Source organism: Crinia signifera, chromosome 5, assembly GCF_055691185.1.
Source record: "Crinia signifera chromosome 5, ASM5569118v1, whole genome shotgun sequence".
In the NCBI taxonomy this organism is placed as follows: Eukaryota; Metazoa; Chordata; class Amphibia; order Anura; family Myobatrachidae; genus Crinia; species Crinia signifera.
The window spans coordinates 166,101,782-166,119,754 of NC_139221.1; the positions used below are offsets into that span (position 1 = coordinate 166,101,782).

Consider the following 17,973-nt stretch of genomic DNA (forward strand, 5'->3'; position numbering starts at 1 on the left):
AAATTTGACTCATTATACAGGGTCTGTCCGGAAAGTAACAATACTTTTTTCACACCATGCAGAACAGGCGCATGACGGCGCTTTAGGGTGGGATGAGTTGAGGGTGTCACCTACACAATCCCGTCAGCAGCAGTTGTCTGTGAGCCTTTACAGTATAAGGATCGAGCTGTAAACGAAGTATCCTTTTTTACCTTGGTCGAGGTTCCAGGTGGAGTGTTCCATTAAGCAATGATAAGCAATCAAGTTTTGTGTTAAACTAGGTAAATCGGGTACCCAGGCGCTTGCCATGCTTCAAAAGGCCTTCATGGAGTAATCTTTGTCAAAGGCGCAAATTTACCACTGGTTTAGATTCTTCAAAAAGACAGAGAAGACGTTAAAGATGAACAACGCTCAGGGCGACCTTCAATAAGCTGAAATAAGCAAAATGTGGACAAAGTATGGAATGTTTATAACACTGACCATTATTTGAGTGTTAAAGTGGTAGCAGAATGGATGGAACTTCCAAAAACTACTGCGCAAGAGATCATGACAAATGAATTAGCGATGTGAAAGGTGTGTCTTGAGAACGATTTGGAGACCAAAAGGCAAAGCACAGACTGGCACACACTATGGTCGCCTCATCCCAAAAAGGGCCGAATGAACAAACCAAACACCAATTACATGCTCATTTACTTTTTTTTATCTTGAATGGTGTGGTGCACAATGGTGCATTTTGCACGGGAGTGCTTGAGAAACAGGTTCCTCCGCAAGGAGATTGCTACTACCTGAGTACCCCATCACAACAATGCTCCAAGTCACACATTGCTGCAAGTGAAGGAGTTTTTGGCCAAGAACAATGTGACACTGCTGCCTCAACTAACCTACAGTCCAGATCTGGCCTGGTTAATTTATTTTTGTTCCCCCGGATCAAACTCAGCCAGAATGGACGCCATTTTACAAAGTGAAAGCGAGTGCGACAAGGGCACTCAAGGATGCTCCAGTTAATGCCTTCCAGGACAAACCCTTTCTACAATGTATCGATGCTCAAGGGTCATACTTAGAGATATTATTAATAACATAACATAATATATAATTATTAAGCCAATGTATCTGAAAGTTTAATAAATTGTATTTCCCAGATTTGGTCTCATTACTTTCCCGGACAGACCTTGTATACATGGATAACTGCCTCACCCCAAAGGGTAAATAAACCATTTGGGGTGCATTACCTGCTCCCCTGCTTCCTAAAGCAGAGTGTAGTTACTGATCATCAGTAACCCCACTGCGACTGACCTCTGCACTTGCAGAGAATAGGCTGACAGTGATTGGATAGGAAGTTTTCCTCCTAGCGCTTTAAGTTTTCTAGTGGGATTAATACATCCTTACAACTGTGTGGAAGCCGTTTGCTTTCAATATGCTTGGCAGTCTCTAGTGGCCCAAAGACCTTTAAGCTTCTGTGACAAATCACAAACCTCCGGATTTCAAATAATATCCCAATATCCTCCACTGAGGCTGAACACCTCCATCAAGAAGACAAACCATTCATAACCATAATCCCCGAAATATCCACCCATTCCCGAATGAAACACAAAAACATCCCAGAAATTGTTACACCCCTACATAACTAACCACTTCTGTTCCTTTAACAGATGTCACAATGGATATAGATGGGCCCCCTTCTGAGATGAGCATTCACAGCATCAGGGATAGAGCGACTACTCTGAGCAGGGCCACATCTTAAAAAAGAAAAAGGTCACTAGCTTACAAGTGGCCTCACATGTGCATCGGCCTACCGGGAATGTTCCCTGAAAGGTCTATTGATGATTCACCTCTCCGTTCCAGAGTGCCATTCACATGGCATGATGCTGCACAATTTCGTCAGTGGTCACAGACCGCCAACATCACTGTCAGAGGGCTGGAGGAGATCTATTCTGCACAGATAAATTAACTGTATTATTTAGTAACTCAATTTTTCATTCCTGTGTTTTTTAAATGAAAGAATGATCAGATTCTAAGAAAACACAGTGTGTGTACTGAAACCAAGCCAAATTATGTTTTTGATATATTTTTCTTAAATGCGAAATACAGTACCAAACAACTGTAAATACAGATCTACATTAATCACTACAATAAAAATATATATGATTTATCTAACATATGGAAAATACAGTATAACACACATAATAAACAAATTCCCAAAATCTTCTTAGCAACTAGTTTTCATGGATCACATATATTGAGGCTGAACCTTTATTAAAAACAACTAAACTGGGATATTTGACAATTTCAATTGTTTTAAATGTTCTACGCCAGATGCTGACATAGTCATTGTCTTTGAACATGTACGATAATACAACAATTTTCAGCAGACGTTCAATCCTACATCATTAATTTGTTACATGTCCCATTCACGATCTCCATAACATGTGCACTGATTACCCTATGACACTGATCCCCAAGCCAACAACTGGTATTCGTCTGCTTTTGGCTAGGGTGGCTACTGCAGCTAAAAAGACCACACTGTCAAAGTGGATACATCCTGACCATATATCGATGTCCTTTCTACTGCCTAGACCAGTGGTTCCCAAACTGTGTGCCTAGGCTCCCTGGGGTGCTTTAGGATACTTGCAGGGGTGCCTTGGGTTGCTTGACCAGGATCAATTCATATTAGTTATGTGCAATGTACCTGGCAAAATCAGTGCTTGGTGGCTGCCAATCATAATATATGTGCACAAACAGAAGCAAATCCTGTCCCTCACCACATAACTGTGACATATAAACACAATGCACTTACTTTTATATTTTTCCTAAATTTCTCAATAAGAAACATTTTACCTTGGGGTGCCTTGAAAACAATTTGATGCTCGAGGGTGCCGTGATTCAAAAAAGTTTGGGAACCCCTGGCCTAGACTGATTACTTATATGTACCAAATGCATTGGGTGGACTGCACTTTAGACTTGGAATTGTGTGCACCTAAATTCTTTGATATCTGGTTGCGGTACATTGCCCCTCTTCCCAAAGCTGAACGGGATCATATTTGTAATGTTGTCCATCTGTCAACTTGGTATAACTTGGCTACATATGAAAAAGGTTCCCCTCCCCATTTATTTTTAAAGTAGGTTTTATTGCAGAGCTTTGTGCATAGCAATACAGAAAAAGTAGTACAATACATAGATGTCCAGAAGCAATATAAGTCTACAACTTGAGCAACTGGAGAAGCAATGCAGTTGTAACATATAATAGTTAAATTGTAAAACAATAAACCATGTAATAGTAAAAAGAATAGTAAAAGAGGGGAAAAAAAAGAAAAGTGGTTGAACATAGGAAATAAAAGTAAAGAAAGCGAAGAGTGAGGAAAACATAGGAGAAGGGAGGGGCCACTGAACCAAGGCATATAGGAAGGAGAATTGGGTCTAAAACAAGACTGTTAGGTTAGGATTGAAGCTTGATCTAGCTTTAACGAGCGCCTCAGGTCCCAGGAGAGGGATTGTCAGAATGGGGACCATATCTCTTCAAATTGGGCGAGTGTCATGTAGGGCATGGGTAATTCTTTCCATAGAAACAATAAACCATGTCTTACACTCCTGGCTGCATGTAGAATATGGAGGGCAAGTTTAATTGAGGGAGGGCTAACTCCTTCTATTGAATAACCCAGCAGCACGGACCGTGGATTGAGGATGATGTGTAGGTTAAATACCTTGCTTAATAGAGACTTAATATGAGTCCAACAGGGTCCCCCCACCCCCCATTTTAATTTGTATGTATGCCTGTATTCTTGATGCCCTCTCTATGCTATGTTTGCATTGGACTGTACTCCATATTAATGGTTTTTGCTTATTCACTGTCACACACTGATTGTACCTGTATTGTTACTATACCATTATTTGGATTATTCTCTGTCTCTCTTGCTCTAAATAAAAATTATATATAAAAAAACAAATCAACTAAACTAACTTCCAAATAATGAGTTATCCAGATCGAGTGACTCCTCTCCCAATAAAAATGATACACCTGCCAAAGCCTCTCCCCTCTTCCTCTATTACCACTCACAACGGTCTTCCCAACAACTCCATTTAAAACACAGAAGCCCATACTCCTTTTGCCCATCTCAGCAGTATAACAATTACAGAGCACACCAATTCCCAAGTCCCTCTTTCTTTTATCTGCCCCATACCTTAACCACATGGAATATTATTACAACTCATTGAAAAAAAACAAAAAAAAAACACTGATGAAGCAATCATGTGTAAAAACCTGACTCAAATTGTGCAACATTGTGGGGTACAATCTCAATATGGGGGTTCAACCCGTCACACTTCCAGTACTTACCACTGGGTATCAGCTAACCACTCGCCACTTTCCACTGTATGGTTACCATGTTTCGCTTTGATGGATTCCACTATTACATATATTTTCTCCTAATATATTTTCTCCTACTGTTCTATTTGGATTCATTGGCACTGGATTTAGAATATACGGTATATTTAGTAAAGTGCAGGTTTTTAGAAGAGGACCGGTTGCTCTTAGCAACCAGTTTCTACATATCATTTATCTAGTACCTTTTAGAAGATAATAGCCAGAATCTGATTAGTTGCTATGGGCAACAACTCCACGTCTAAAAAAACACGCTAGTAAATACACAGCCTAAGCTCAATGAGTTGACCCAGGTATAATGCATAGTACCACATACAGTCAAAGTACTCTCATATGCAAAATAATTTTCGGTACTTGTTTCCCATCGCATCACATACCATAAGGCATACGATGGTATGCAATGTTACGCGATAGCAGCCGATGTTATACAATTTTAAATTGTATACCATCGCATTGTATGGCATATATAATCGTATACGATTTAAAATTGTATAAGCACCCTAATTGGTGCTTACAATATTAAAGGCACCCCCACGCCACCCGTACTATCAACGCCAACCCGAAGCGTGGCGAGCGCAGCGAGCCCGCGTGGGGCGGCGGTACGCCTCCTCCGACCTTTTCATACCCCCACTATCCACGTCGGTGTGGAGTTGATTGTATATAGTGTGGCGAGCACAGCGAGCCCGAATAGTGGCGAGCCCCTCGAGGGGACGCAGAATACATGTGAAGTAATGCGCGTGCGCTCGCCACGCTTCGGACTCGGTGGCTCGCTGCGCTCTCCACACTATATCAATTCTACTCCACGCTGAAGATGAGATGCCATACAACTTAATATCGTGGGCGCCGTGCTAGGAAACAAGTACCTAATTTTATATAGTTTAATAGTGTTGTAAAAAAACTAACAGATATGTCTAATAAGTTAAAAACCTAAATAAAACAATAAGTATGAAAATGGCATGTACTGTATATGGCAGTGTATTGAAGAATTAATACTTACCATCATAAATGTAATTGGGATTCAGGAGCTGTTCAAAGAGAGAAAAGTTAATATATTAGTTAATTTGCTAAAAAAAAAAAAGTAAATACACTAAAGGCCCATAAACACGATAATATTATTTTTCAAATCTGGTTGGTTGGAATGAAACCATGTTAATTATGACATTTAGGGCATATTTTGCCTCTGCCACTGGCCCTGTAGCAGTTGCATGAAGTACAATGATATTTACACCATTGGTGCCATTATGAAGGTGTAGGAAACAAGTTATGCTGCCTTTACTTTGCCAAGTCTCCGTGGCTTAACAAATACTAACCAAACTAATTACATTTCATAATATTGGTCTCCTATAATATTATGCTAAAAGCGGCAAAGTCACACAACTATTAATTGGTAATGCTATCAATATATATGACCTATACCCTCTCTATTGATTTCAGCATTTACTCAAGTCTTGCATGTCCCTATTTTATGTATGTCTTTTCTCCTAGCTGTATCGCATTGCGACTAACACATTTCACCAAAATGACCGACGAAGCTACCAAGTGTCTGGGGCCTGATTCTGGTTTGCTTGCAAAAGCAAAGTCACTCTCTAATGGATAAAATCATGTGCACTGCAGGGGCAGATGAAACATGTGCAAAGAGATATCAGTTTGAAGTACAAATCCCATCCAAATTTAACTCTCTCTGCAATGTTACATCTGCCCCACCTGCAGTGCACATGATTTTGTCCACTAGAGAGAGAATATTTACTGATCAAAATGTAAGGAGTGCAGACAAGCAATAATTATTTAGACAAGGGACAAGCATACAAACACGGTCATTGAAGATTACAGAGCTCATTTATCAACAAGTGATTAAAACCTGTTATGAATGATAAATGGTGCTCTGCCAAACAGCTCTAAACTGCAGTGTATTTTAAAAATGACAGTTGGGGGCTTATTGTCTGGACCACAATATATCACAAAAGCTTGATCACTCATTGATAAATGGGGCCCTAATGATGCAAACCTAATAGTAGTTCATAAAATTGAATAAGTATGGAAAATTGCTTAACTTAAAACACACAAAATGAATGTACAACAGATACATACAGATTGCGCCTGAAAGCTGTTTGCCCAATTCTGATGTTTGTGGATCTGAGAGATTTTTTTTTGTCTGCGCCTGCATCACAGTTGCACTGTAAATGCATTGGGATTGATTAGCATTGGCAATGAGGATTTATTCACAAAGTACATTTGCAGTTGTTCTAAGTTTCGATCCGATCTTGCATCTTTTGCATGTTAGCGGTGAATAAGAATTCAAAGTCATGCTATAAAAGTGCATATTTGCAACAGCCGTACATCTATTGCAAAAGACTAATGAGCATTTATGCATATGCACAACTCAGCCTAGCCCACAATAATGCTGACACACTCTTGCTAAACATTGCCTGTGTGCAAATTCCTTGTTTTTTCCCTAAAAAAAATCCTTTACATGTTGGTTTATATATCTGAGATTATGGGTGAAAAGCGGCAATCATTTACTCTGCAAAATCAAACTGGTTTCTGTGAATGGCAAATAATATACTAGGGATGGTCATCGGTGCCAAAAGTGCAACTGGCCATCGATTGTGTAAATCTATGCAATGAGTGACCATCGATAGTTTTACATATCAATGGTCATCTATTAGGTGTGGGTGATTGGCCTGTGGGCCAATCAAATCACATGGGTGTGGCTTTGTGGGTGTAGCGGGCGGGGCTAAGCTCCGTGTCCCGGTACTTTGATAAAAAATAGAAAGAAAAACATTGGGTGTGCTGTGCCATCGATGTAGGGAAACCATCTGTTTCTCCCCCATGGATGGCAAGAGTATTTGACATCGGCCATCAACCATCGATGATTTTGCATCATGGATGGTCAATGGCCATCCCTATAATATACATCTTTGTAAGCGAAAATCTAGTTTCCGTAAATGGCAAATAATATAACTTTTTGTAAGTCAAAATCTAGTTTCCGTGAATGGTAAATAATATACCTTTATGTAAGCCTGAATGTCATAGTGGTTATACCTAGAGATGTGCACCGGCCACTTTTCGGGTTTTGGGTTCTGATTACCTTGAGGTTTTGGGTTCTAATGGGTTTTGGCAAAACACCTCCTAAGTGTTTTGTGTTTGGATTTTTTGGGGTTTTGGGTTCTGATTTTTTTGTTAAAAATGCATAAAAACAGCTAAAATCGCAGAATTTGGTGAGTTTGTTTGCTCCTACGCTATATTGACCTCAATAACATTCATTTACACTCATTTCCAGTGTATTCTGAACACCTGACCCCTCACAATATTGTTTTTATTGCCAAAGTTTGCACTGAGGTAGCTGGATAACTATGCTAAGCCACAAAAGTGTGCGGCACAAACACGTGGCTCATGTAAGAGTGGCACTGCAGCGGCAGACATGATGGCAGTTTAAAAAAATAGGCCCATAAAAGATACCTATCTGGCTTGATCATGCACTGTTTACCATGTGCAGCCAAGGAGCGGTGGGCATTTTGTGCAGCACAGAGTTTGTCTGCAAGTGTGTAAGTGTTTTGATCACGTTAACATCCAACAAGACCCCTATCTGGCTTGATTGTGTGATAATGTAATCTGATTGTTTAATTTTGTGATTATTATTCATTTATTATTACCAGTCGTCTCTTAAATCATTGCCTAATGGGTGTAGGGGAGTGGGCTAATCAATTTTAAGGTGGCAGATGGAAGATGTAATGTAATGTAAACCATCACTAGCATTGGTTGCAGCAGTGGCAGTAACTGATGGACCCGGCTGTGCAGATAAGGAGGATGCTGACAGCGATGATGTCAAAGGGAGAGCCAGCGAACTGTTGCTCCATGCAGCGCTGGAAAACTTTGCTGCCCGTGGTGATGCCATAGGGCATGCGTAACCATCACTAGCATTGGTTGCAGCAGTGGCAGTAACTGATGGACCCGGCTGTGCAGATAAGGAGGATGCTGACAGCGATGATGTCAAAGGGAGAGCCAGCGAACTGTTGCTCCATGCAGCGCTGGAAAACTTCGCTGCCCGTGGTGATGCCATAGGGCATGCGTAACCATCACTAGCATTGGTTGCAGCAGTGGCAGTAACTGATGGACCCGGCTGTGCAGATAAGGAGGATGCTGACAGCGATGATGTCAAAGGGAGAGCCAGCGAACTGTTGCTCCATGCAGCGCTGGAAAACTTCGCTGCCCGTGGTGATGCCATAGGGCATGCGTAGGAAGACGTAGCACCCAATAGGGGTCATGAAGGCAGTAAGCATGGAAGAGGCTCTGTCCAGAGGGATCTGCCAAAACCCACACTTGGCATTCAGGGTGCTAAAGACCGTTGCACCTGGCATGTCAGTGATCACCTGCTCGATGGTGCAGAGTGTGTATCTGTTTTGGTCAGTTTAATATTTCATAAGATCCCTATCTGTCTTGATTGTGATTATGATTATTTATAATTAATTTCATCTGATTTTTAATTTGGTGATTAGTAATATTATTCATTTATTATTTATTATTACCATTCGTCTCGTCAATCATTGCCTAATGGGTGGAGGGGAGGGGGCTAATCAATGACTAGGTGGCAGCTGGAAGAGTTCTATCTGGCTGCGACTTCTGTAACTCTATTGATCGCTAGGGTGGATTCAGGTGATCTGGCTCGCTAGGCGGGTGTTCCCTTTGCTCACTGCTTCACATGCGTCCCTCGTGAAGCTGCACGCTCTGTCGAGGAGGATGTCCTTTGCCGGTAGAGAAGTACTGATCTTCTCTCAAGGTGTTACGACTCGTAGCTGCACTCCCCTGCTACAACCTCAAAACAAGCACCAAGACCCCTATCTGGCTTGATTGTGCACTGTTTACACAGTGCAGCCGAGGAGCAGTGGGCGATTGGTGCAGCAATCAGTGGAATGCAAAGAGTTATATGCATTTCAAAGACAAGTCCCTCATACAAATGACTCTCAGCAGTGGGCACCAGACCAGACGGTACATACGGCAGTATAGCTAGTGAGCCCCAGACCACAAAGGTAGAGATATACGGCAGTATTTAATTATTTATTAGGCAGGCAGTATTTAATTATTTATTAGCCAGTGAGCCCCAGACCAGACAGTACATACGGCAGTATAGCCAGTGAGCCCCAGACCACAAAGGTAGAGATATACGGCAGTATTTAATTATTTATTAGCCAGTGAGCCCCAGACCAGACGGTACATACGGCAGTATAGCCAGTGAGCCCCAGACCACAAAGGTAGAGATATACGGCAGTATTTAATTATTTATTAGGCAGGCAGTATTTAATTATTTATAAGCCAGTGAGCCCCAGACCAGACGGTACATACGGCAGTATAGCCAGTGAGCCCCAGACCACAAAGGTAGAGATATACGGCAGTATTTAATTATTTATTAGCCAGTGAGCCCCAGACCAGATGGTACATACGGCAGTATAGCCAGTGAGCCCCAGACCACAAAGGTAGAAATATACGGCAGTATTTAATTATTTATTAGCCAGTGAGCCCCAGACCAGACGGTACATACGGCAGTATAGCCAGTGAGCCCCAGACCACAAAGGTAGAGATATAGGGCAGTATTTAATTATTTATTAGCCAGTGAGCCCCAGACCAGACAGTACATACGGCAGTATAGCCAGTGAGCCCCAGACCACAAAGGTAGAGATATACGGCAGTATTTAATTATTTATTAGGCAGGCAGTATTTAATTATTTATTAGCCAGTGAGCCCCAGACCAGACGGTACATACGGCAGTATAGCCAGTGAGCCCCAGACCACAAAGGTAGAGATATACGGCAGTATTTAATTATTTATTAGGCAGGCAGTATTTAATTATTTATAAGCCAGTGAGCCCCAGACCAGACGGTACATACGGCAGTATAGCCAGTGAGCCCCAGACCACAAAGGTAGAGATATACGGCAGTATTTAATTATTTATTAGCCAGTGAGCCCCAGACCAGATGGTACATACGGCAGTATAGCCAGTGAGCCCCAGACCACAAAGGTAGAAATATACGGCAGTATTTAATTATTTATTAGCCAGTGAGCCCCAGACCAGACGGTACATACGGCAGTATAGCCAGTGAGCCCCAGACCACAAAGGTAGAGATATAGGGCAGTATTTAATTATTTATTAGCCAGTGAGCCCCAGACCAGACAGTACATACGGCAGTATAGCCAGTGAGCCCCAGACCACAAAGGTAGAGATATACGGCAGTATTTAATTATTTATTAGGCAGGCAGTATTTAATTATTTATTAGCCAGTGAGCCCCAGACCAGACAGTACATACGGCAGTATAGCCAGTGAGCCCCAGACCACAAAGGTAGAGATATACGGCAGTATTTAATTATTTATTAGCCAGTGAGCCCCAGACCAGACGGTACATACGGCAGTATAGCCAGTGAGCCCCAGACCACAAAGGTAGAGATATACGGCAGTATTTAATTATTTATTAGGCAGGCAGTATTTAATTATTTATAAGCCAGTGAGCCCCAGACCAGACGGTACATACGGCAGTATAGCCAGTGAGCCCCAGACCACAAAGGTAGAGATATACGGCAGTATTTAATTATTTATTAGCCAGTGAGCCCCAGACCAGATGGTACATACGGCAGTATAGCCAGTGAGCCCCAGACCACAAAGGTAGAAATATACGGCAGTATTTAATTATTTATTAGCCAGTGAGCCCCAGACCAGACGGTACATACGGCAGTATAGCCAGTGAGCCCCAGACCACAAAGGTAGAGATATAGGGCAGTATTTAATTATTTATTAGCCAGTGAGCCCCAGACCAGACAGTACATACGGCAGTATAGCCAGTGAGCCCCAGACCACAAAGGTAGAGATATACGGCAGTATTTAATTATTTATTAGGCAGGCAGTATTTAATTATTTATTAGCCAGTGAGCCCCAGACCAGACGGTACATACGGCAGTATAGCCAGTGAGCCCCAGACCACAAAGGTAGAGATATACGGCAGTATTTAATTATTTATTAGGCAGGCAGTATTTAATTATTTATAAGCCAGTGAGCCCCAGACCAGACGGTACATACGGCAGTATAGCCAGTGAGCCCCAGACCACAAAGGTAGAGATATACGGCAGTATTTAATTATTTATTAGCCAGTGAGCCCCAGACCAGATGGTACATACGGCAGTATAGCCAGTGAGCCCCAGACCACAAAGGTAGAAATATACGGCAGTATTTAATTATTTATTAGCCAGTGAGCCCCAGACCAGACGGTACATACGGCAGTATAGCCAGTGAGCCCCAGACCACAAAGGTAGAGATATAGGGCAGTATTTAATTATTTATTAGCCAGTGAGCCCCAGACCAGACAGTACATACGGCAGTATAGCCAGTGAGCCCCAGACCACAAAGGTAGAGATATACGGCAGTATTTAATTATTTATTAGGCAGGCAGTATTTAATTATTTATTAGCCAGTGAGCCCCAGACCAGACGGTACATACGGCAGTATAGCCAGTGAGCCCTAGACCACAAAGGTAGAGATATACGGCAGTATTTAATTATTTATTAGGCAGGCAGTATTTCGTTATTTATTAGCCAGTGAGCCCAGACCACACAGGTAACTAGATAAGATATACGGCATTATTATTTATTAGGCTGTGAGCCCCAGACCACAGACCGCCAGACTGGCAGATTCAGTGCAGGCAGCAGTGCAGCACCAGTGGACTATATATATTTATTTAATATAATTAATTATTAATATATATAATAAATGGCACAGCACAGCACCAGAGGTATGCCCTAGCACAGAGGAGACAGTAGTACTACAGGCAGGTACACAGTTAGACTGTTCTCCTAAGCAGAGGAGAACATAGTACACAGCAGCACTGAGGGAGACAGCCCTAGCAAATAAAATAATTAATTACAGCACAGCTCACCAGAGGTAGACCGCACAGAGGAGACAGTAGTACTACAAGTACACAGTTAGACTGTTGTCCTAAGCTGAGAACAGAGTACACAGCAGCACTGAGGGAGACAGCCCCAGCAAATAAAATAATCAATTACAAGCAGCACAGCACACCAGAGGTAGACCGCACAGAGGAGACAATAGTACTACAAGTACACAGTTAGACTACTACACAGCAGCACTGAGAGACAGTACCAGCGATTGCAAAAGCTCAAGGTCAAGCTCAAGTTTAAGCCCCAGCAGCAGCACCAACACACCCTCTCCCAACCCACTACTTGACTGGAGTGAAGATGGCGGGCGCGGCAGCCGCTTATAAAGCCTTGCGAAATCCGACGCCGGGAGATGACGTTCTAATCATGCGGATGGTCCGAGTCAGGCGGGAATCTCCGAGCGCTGCTCGGAATCGGGCTCGGAATGATGACGTCCGTGGGGGGGCTCGGATCTCTGAAATCCGAGCCCGCACATCTCTAGTTATACCTGCCCTGTAAGTCACTGGCTGGTTAGCTTGCTGGCATGTTGTGTGGTGGAATAAATTTGCTGTCTGTACTTTATAAAAAATATATATATATATTGTCATAATTGCTAGAACTGGTAAATATGAAGTGTTTCAAGCTGTCGTGCACACTAAACTACGTGATTTTTACCTTTACAGATACTTTATTGATTTGACCTTCAGAAGTATTTTCCCTTTTGCCTTCTTTCAGCCTGTTTTCTGATTTCTTTTGTATTCTTAGTGCTGTATGCCAAGATGACTTTTTTCTGTAGAGACCAATAGAAAATAGTGTTAAGATTACTAATAGTTGTATCAACAACTATTAGTTAATATTAGTTTCCAAGAGACTTCTTTGTGCCTTTATGTATTTTAACTTTTACCACTATCATTCACATCATCTACAAGTAGAAAGTACACATCTATATAGAATAAATACATGAAAATCATTCCACCCTAATATAGGCAATGCTTACATGTTTATTATACATAAAGAATAAACTAGTGTAAAAATAAAGGAAATAAAATGCAAAATGAACAGAATGCCATCTAGAACCAGAACCAAACTCTGTTTTAAGATACTTTATTTTACCTACTGCTTATTAGTAAATCATTTATTTACTATTTATAATTTATTTATTATTTGTGTATTTCTTCCTCTTTAGAAATTGATTAATGTTTACTGGCCTTGATGCCACTCCTGTTGCTAATTATCTTTTAATAATGAATACCTTTTTCATAAAGTCAGATACAGTATGCTTGCTAGCACTAGGATGCCGCCAGGACTTCTGCATGAGTAGTAATGGCTTATCAAGGCTTAGTATGATCACCAAATTATATATGTTATACATATCAAAGTTAATTGCGGACACAAATAAAGAAAACTAATTGCAAAGTTCAATAAAAATATAGTAAATGAAAATAAAAGTAAAAACCTCTGGCAAGAGCTACTGCTGCATTATAAATCTAACACACACACGATAGATTACAATACTATGGTATGGAAACCTCGCTAATGTCAAGTGGTAGCAATCATTCATATTTCCAGATAAAGTATTGGATAGAAAAAGAATAAATAAGGTAACAGGGATGTATCCAAATAAAAAATCTGACACAGAAGAATCATCGGGAATACCTCATTTCTACATAACTAGAAGTTGAGATAAAAAAAAAAATGGAACACAAACATTTTTTTCGATAGCATGTAAATCTTGTACATTGGGTGTAATTCAGCGTGGATCAAATTCCAGTCAATCATCGTACGACTGTGTGTGCATGCACCATTCTTCCAAGGCTAATCATGGCTTACAGTTCACCAACAGCTTGCGAAAACACTTCTTTAGATAAATGAGCATGGATATCATAGGTGTCTCTGGGACAATATTGCCTTTGCTGCAGTTTCTGAAGCAGCCATAGGAGTTGGATTTGTATAGTCAAATGATCCAGTTTAGAAGACCATTTACTAAATTAGAAGCCAGGTTCACAATAGAGATCATATTTGCAAGTAAGCAATTTGGTTGTGAGAAGTTTTCTAGGATTACCTGAAAAAAATACTTGTAATAGTTTGCAAAGCTTCAAAATCTGTTGCATTGTTTCCAAATGTTGAAGCACTGACCAATCTGATTAGGGTCCAGTGAACTGTTGTATCTTGACATGTTTTTAATACTGGAATGGATCTTGAAAGTACAGTGAAATACCAGTTACCAACAAAGTGATCAAAGATGTCCTAGAAATCCTTGTTTAAGAAAAACAGAGGTTTGCAACGAGAATAAGGAATAGTACACTGCTTATCCTTATCCTCTTGTCATATTTTTTTGCAAGAGGTCACACGACACAGAAGAGGATGACTGGCAAAAGCAAGAATGTTAAAGTCTCTGTTGACCGCTTGTTGTCCACCATTGCTTTTAAGAGAATTCTCTGACCATTTTCTATTGCTATTAAAAAAAAAAAACATTTTCCCTATATAAGGGAGACAGGTTCTAGAAACTCAGGGTGAAAATTTATAGGATGAAAGATTCAGAAAGTGAGAGATTTGGTAAGAAATCTCCAGGTTTTTTTAAAGCGGCAATCATTTACACTGCAAAATCAAACTGATATTACTGTCATTTTATACGGTAGTACATATTTTTTTATTTATCAATAATTCTTATTTTATGAAAAATGTACTATAGTCAGACATTTCCACCAACGTGCTTTGATTCTTGCTCAAAGAAATGTAGCAGCTAATTGCAATTCATTGTGCTAATACAAAATGATAGCACAGGATACTAGCAGATCCTATCTGCATTGTGCAGGTCAGTGAATACATGTAGTTCACCCAGATTCAGCAGCACAATGACTAGAGGGTTAGTATTACTAGGGCATGGGAACTATATTGAACTGTGGCATAAATTTGGGGTTTTAGAACATAAAATATGATGTACTGGGTTATTACTGTAGGAATATGGTAGAACCCTGGATGTTTTAGTTTAGCTAAAGGATTCATGTAGCCCCAGAGTGATAATACAGGATGCTAAAAAACGGACATGCTTGTGGGGACCAGAAGTAGAATTATGGCATTAAAGAATTTTACTTGGACCTTCTGGTTGCAGATGGACCGGACAGGATGAAAATGATCATTCATTCGTCATTTCTCCCAGTAATTTCCTACTTTGTACTTTATTTTACATTTTTACACAGGGTTTGAATAGTTTTTACAGACCATTATGGGCTCATTCATGTTTGTAGGCAATGGTCAACATTTTTGCAACTGCATGTGCTTGATCACTATATGCAACTGTGTGGTGCCGCTGTCATCTTGCTAGTAAAGTGATTGACAGCAAGTAAGCGGGAATGGTTGGGAGAACGTAGATGTCAAAGCCATAGGGTTATGTATCTTTTGATGGCTGTATATACATGGCATATGAGTCACTACTAATGGGCAGTCTGCATAGCCATAGTTCCTACTATTGGGCAATCTACATAGCCATAGACCACCCTAGTGTTCATTCTAGCACCCTACATCTTCCAAATCCCATGCAGTACCTCTTCCCTGCCTGGGGTGTTGCTCTCTGCTATGGTACTTCTAACACAATGTGGCCTGTATTTCAGCAGTTATGCAGACCAGACCTGTGTGAGAAGCACTGTGCAGGGAAGAGGAACTGCACAGATTTTGAAAGATGCAGGTGTGCTATAATCAACACTACTAACCCTTAGCTTTGTTCTCTGCAATTACTTATGTGTAAGCAATTGTGACTGAGCTGGAGATGAGTCTAGTGATTATCTCTTTACATTACTGGGTGGCAGCTTCACTTGCTAGCATTATGAGCTCTATAGCCTAGAGAATTGCAAGTGCATTTGCGAACAACGGCATTTAGGCCCTTTGTCCCATTGATCTAATGAAGGTATTATGGTCCTGATGCTCCCATGTCGTTGGGTGTTCTGAGTCATCTGAAGATTTGGAACTCTAAAGGGGCCAACACACGCAGTGATATATTTCTTTATTAACAGTTTCTTATATAGCACACACATATTACGCAGCGCTTTACAGAGTATAGTTGAACATTCACATCAGTCCCTGCCCCAATGGAGCTTACAATATATATTCCCCACAACATGTACACACACACACACACACACACACACACTCTAAGGTTAATTTGTTGGGAGCCAATTAGCCTACCAGTATATTTTGGGACTGTGGAAGGAAACCGGAATGCCCGGAGGAAACCCACGTAAGAAAGGATCACTTTGAAAATTCCCCTACATTGCTCAGTGTGTAGAGGCCAGTGCAATGCCCAACCACGCGCATTGTTAATCGCTCAGCAATTAATATCCAGCATGCGAGATATTAATAGGTCAGGGCCAGTGATCTCACTCTCCTCAGCACACAATGCTAACACAATGCTGTGTTCTGAGCGATCTAGCGTCACTCATTATGCATTAGCATTGCTTCAAGTATAGGCTCCTTAAGTGGAGCGCTGACACATTCCAGTTTAAAGGAACACCTCTGCCCTTCTTGCCCAAGGCACTGGGTATAAAGGTCCATTTCGCTTTTGCTCGGTGTTGGCTAGACTGATAATGTGAGTTATCTGATAACATTAAGCCTGCTTCTGATTTGATATTAGCTACATATGCAGTAACCAAGGGGATGCTTATTCATCTCCTGCACCCAACATTGGGTCGGTGTATCGATGCTAGTGATGACCCCGCACCTGCAAATGGAAAATGTGTGTATAGTTGCACCAGAATTCTGTTAGCAAAACGTGCGGTCTGAGTATAGCAGCCCATACAGGCTGCTATGAGTGCTGACCCGATGTGTGCTTTGAGGTGCGCGCTCCCGCGGCTCCTCATCGCACAGTACAAAAAGTATGTGCTTGCACATACCTTTTTGTACTTAGGTTTCATCACATTGCATCGCATTGCATGCACAACGGATGCACATGCAATGCAATCCGTGCTAGTACAGCACGGAAAGCACGCCCACAGAGCGGCGTATATGGGCAGCTTATGGCAAATACAGAGCTGCGCATTACTTTTTATCAGGGCCATTGTCCTTTCCAGGACACACATCTCTGGTTTGTTGCCACAGATAAATAGCTTGTTGATTTAGGTTAAAGAATACGGTTACAGAAACAAATAAAAAACCTCAACTGAATTAAATTCACAACAATGTGCCATTGTGCCACCTGAAGAACTATGCAACCAATATCTTAGAATAATTTTTACTGTCAGCCCACAGAGGTGCGCAGGGAAATAAGGGAAGATGGCACATGAGACAAAGGGCCTTATTTTGGTTCATTCTTTCTGACAAAATCCTTCTTAGATGGACAAAACCATGTGCACTGCAGGGGGGGCAGATGTAACATGTGCAGAGAGAATTAGATTTGGGTGAGTAATTTTGTTTCTGTGCAGGGAAAAAAAATACTGACTGCTTTATTTTTACACTGCAATATAGATCTCACTTTGAAGTAAAACCCCACCCAAATCTAATTCTCTCTGCACAAGTAACACCTGCCCCACCTGCAGTGCACATGGTTTTGCCCATCTAAGAAGGATTTTGTCAGAAAGAATGAACCAAAATAAGGCCCAACATGTACACAGCCAGATATTATGATGATCTGAAATGAATATGCCCCTTAGTGATTCCCATAGAATTGCTGTTTTTATATATTAGCCTAATCCAGTGGTTTCCAAACATTTTA

The 17,973-nt window shown here is 41.2% G+C and overlaps 1 protein-coding gene across 4 annotated transcripts in view; it reads right to left on the minus strand.

Moving 5' to 3' along the window:
* TRIO (trio Rho guanine nucleotide exchange factor) overlaps window positions 1-17,973 on the minus strand; it is a 270,904-nt gene that overhangs the window by 17,425 nt on the left and 235,506 nt on the right. For 2 of the 4 annotated variants that reach the window (XM_083188252.1, XM_083188251.1), the window contains exons 50-51: window positions 12,945-13,059; window positions 5,352-5,379 (exon numbers count right to left, since the gene is read on the minus strand). In XM_083188252.1, the coding sequence (XP_083044378.1) occupies window positions 5,352-5,379; window positions 12,945-13,059 (143 nt within the window). Of the gene's footprint in view, window positions 1-191; window positions 352-4,320; window positions 4,441-5,351; window positions 5,380-12,944; window positions 13,060-17,973 lie in introns of those variants that run through there. The other 2 variants (XR_014474954.1, XM_083188250.1) reach the window with 2 other exon arrangements.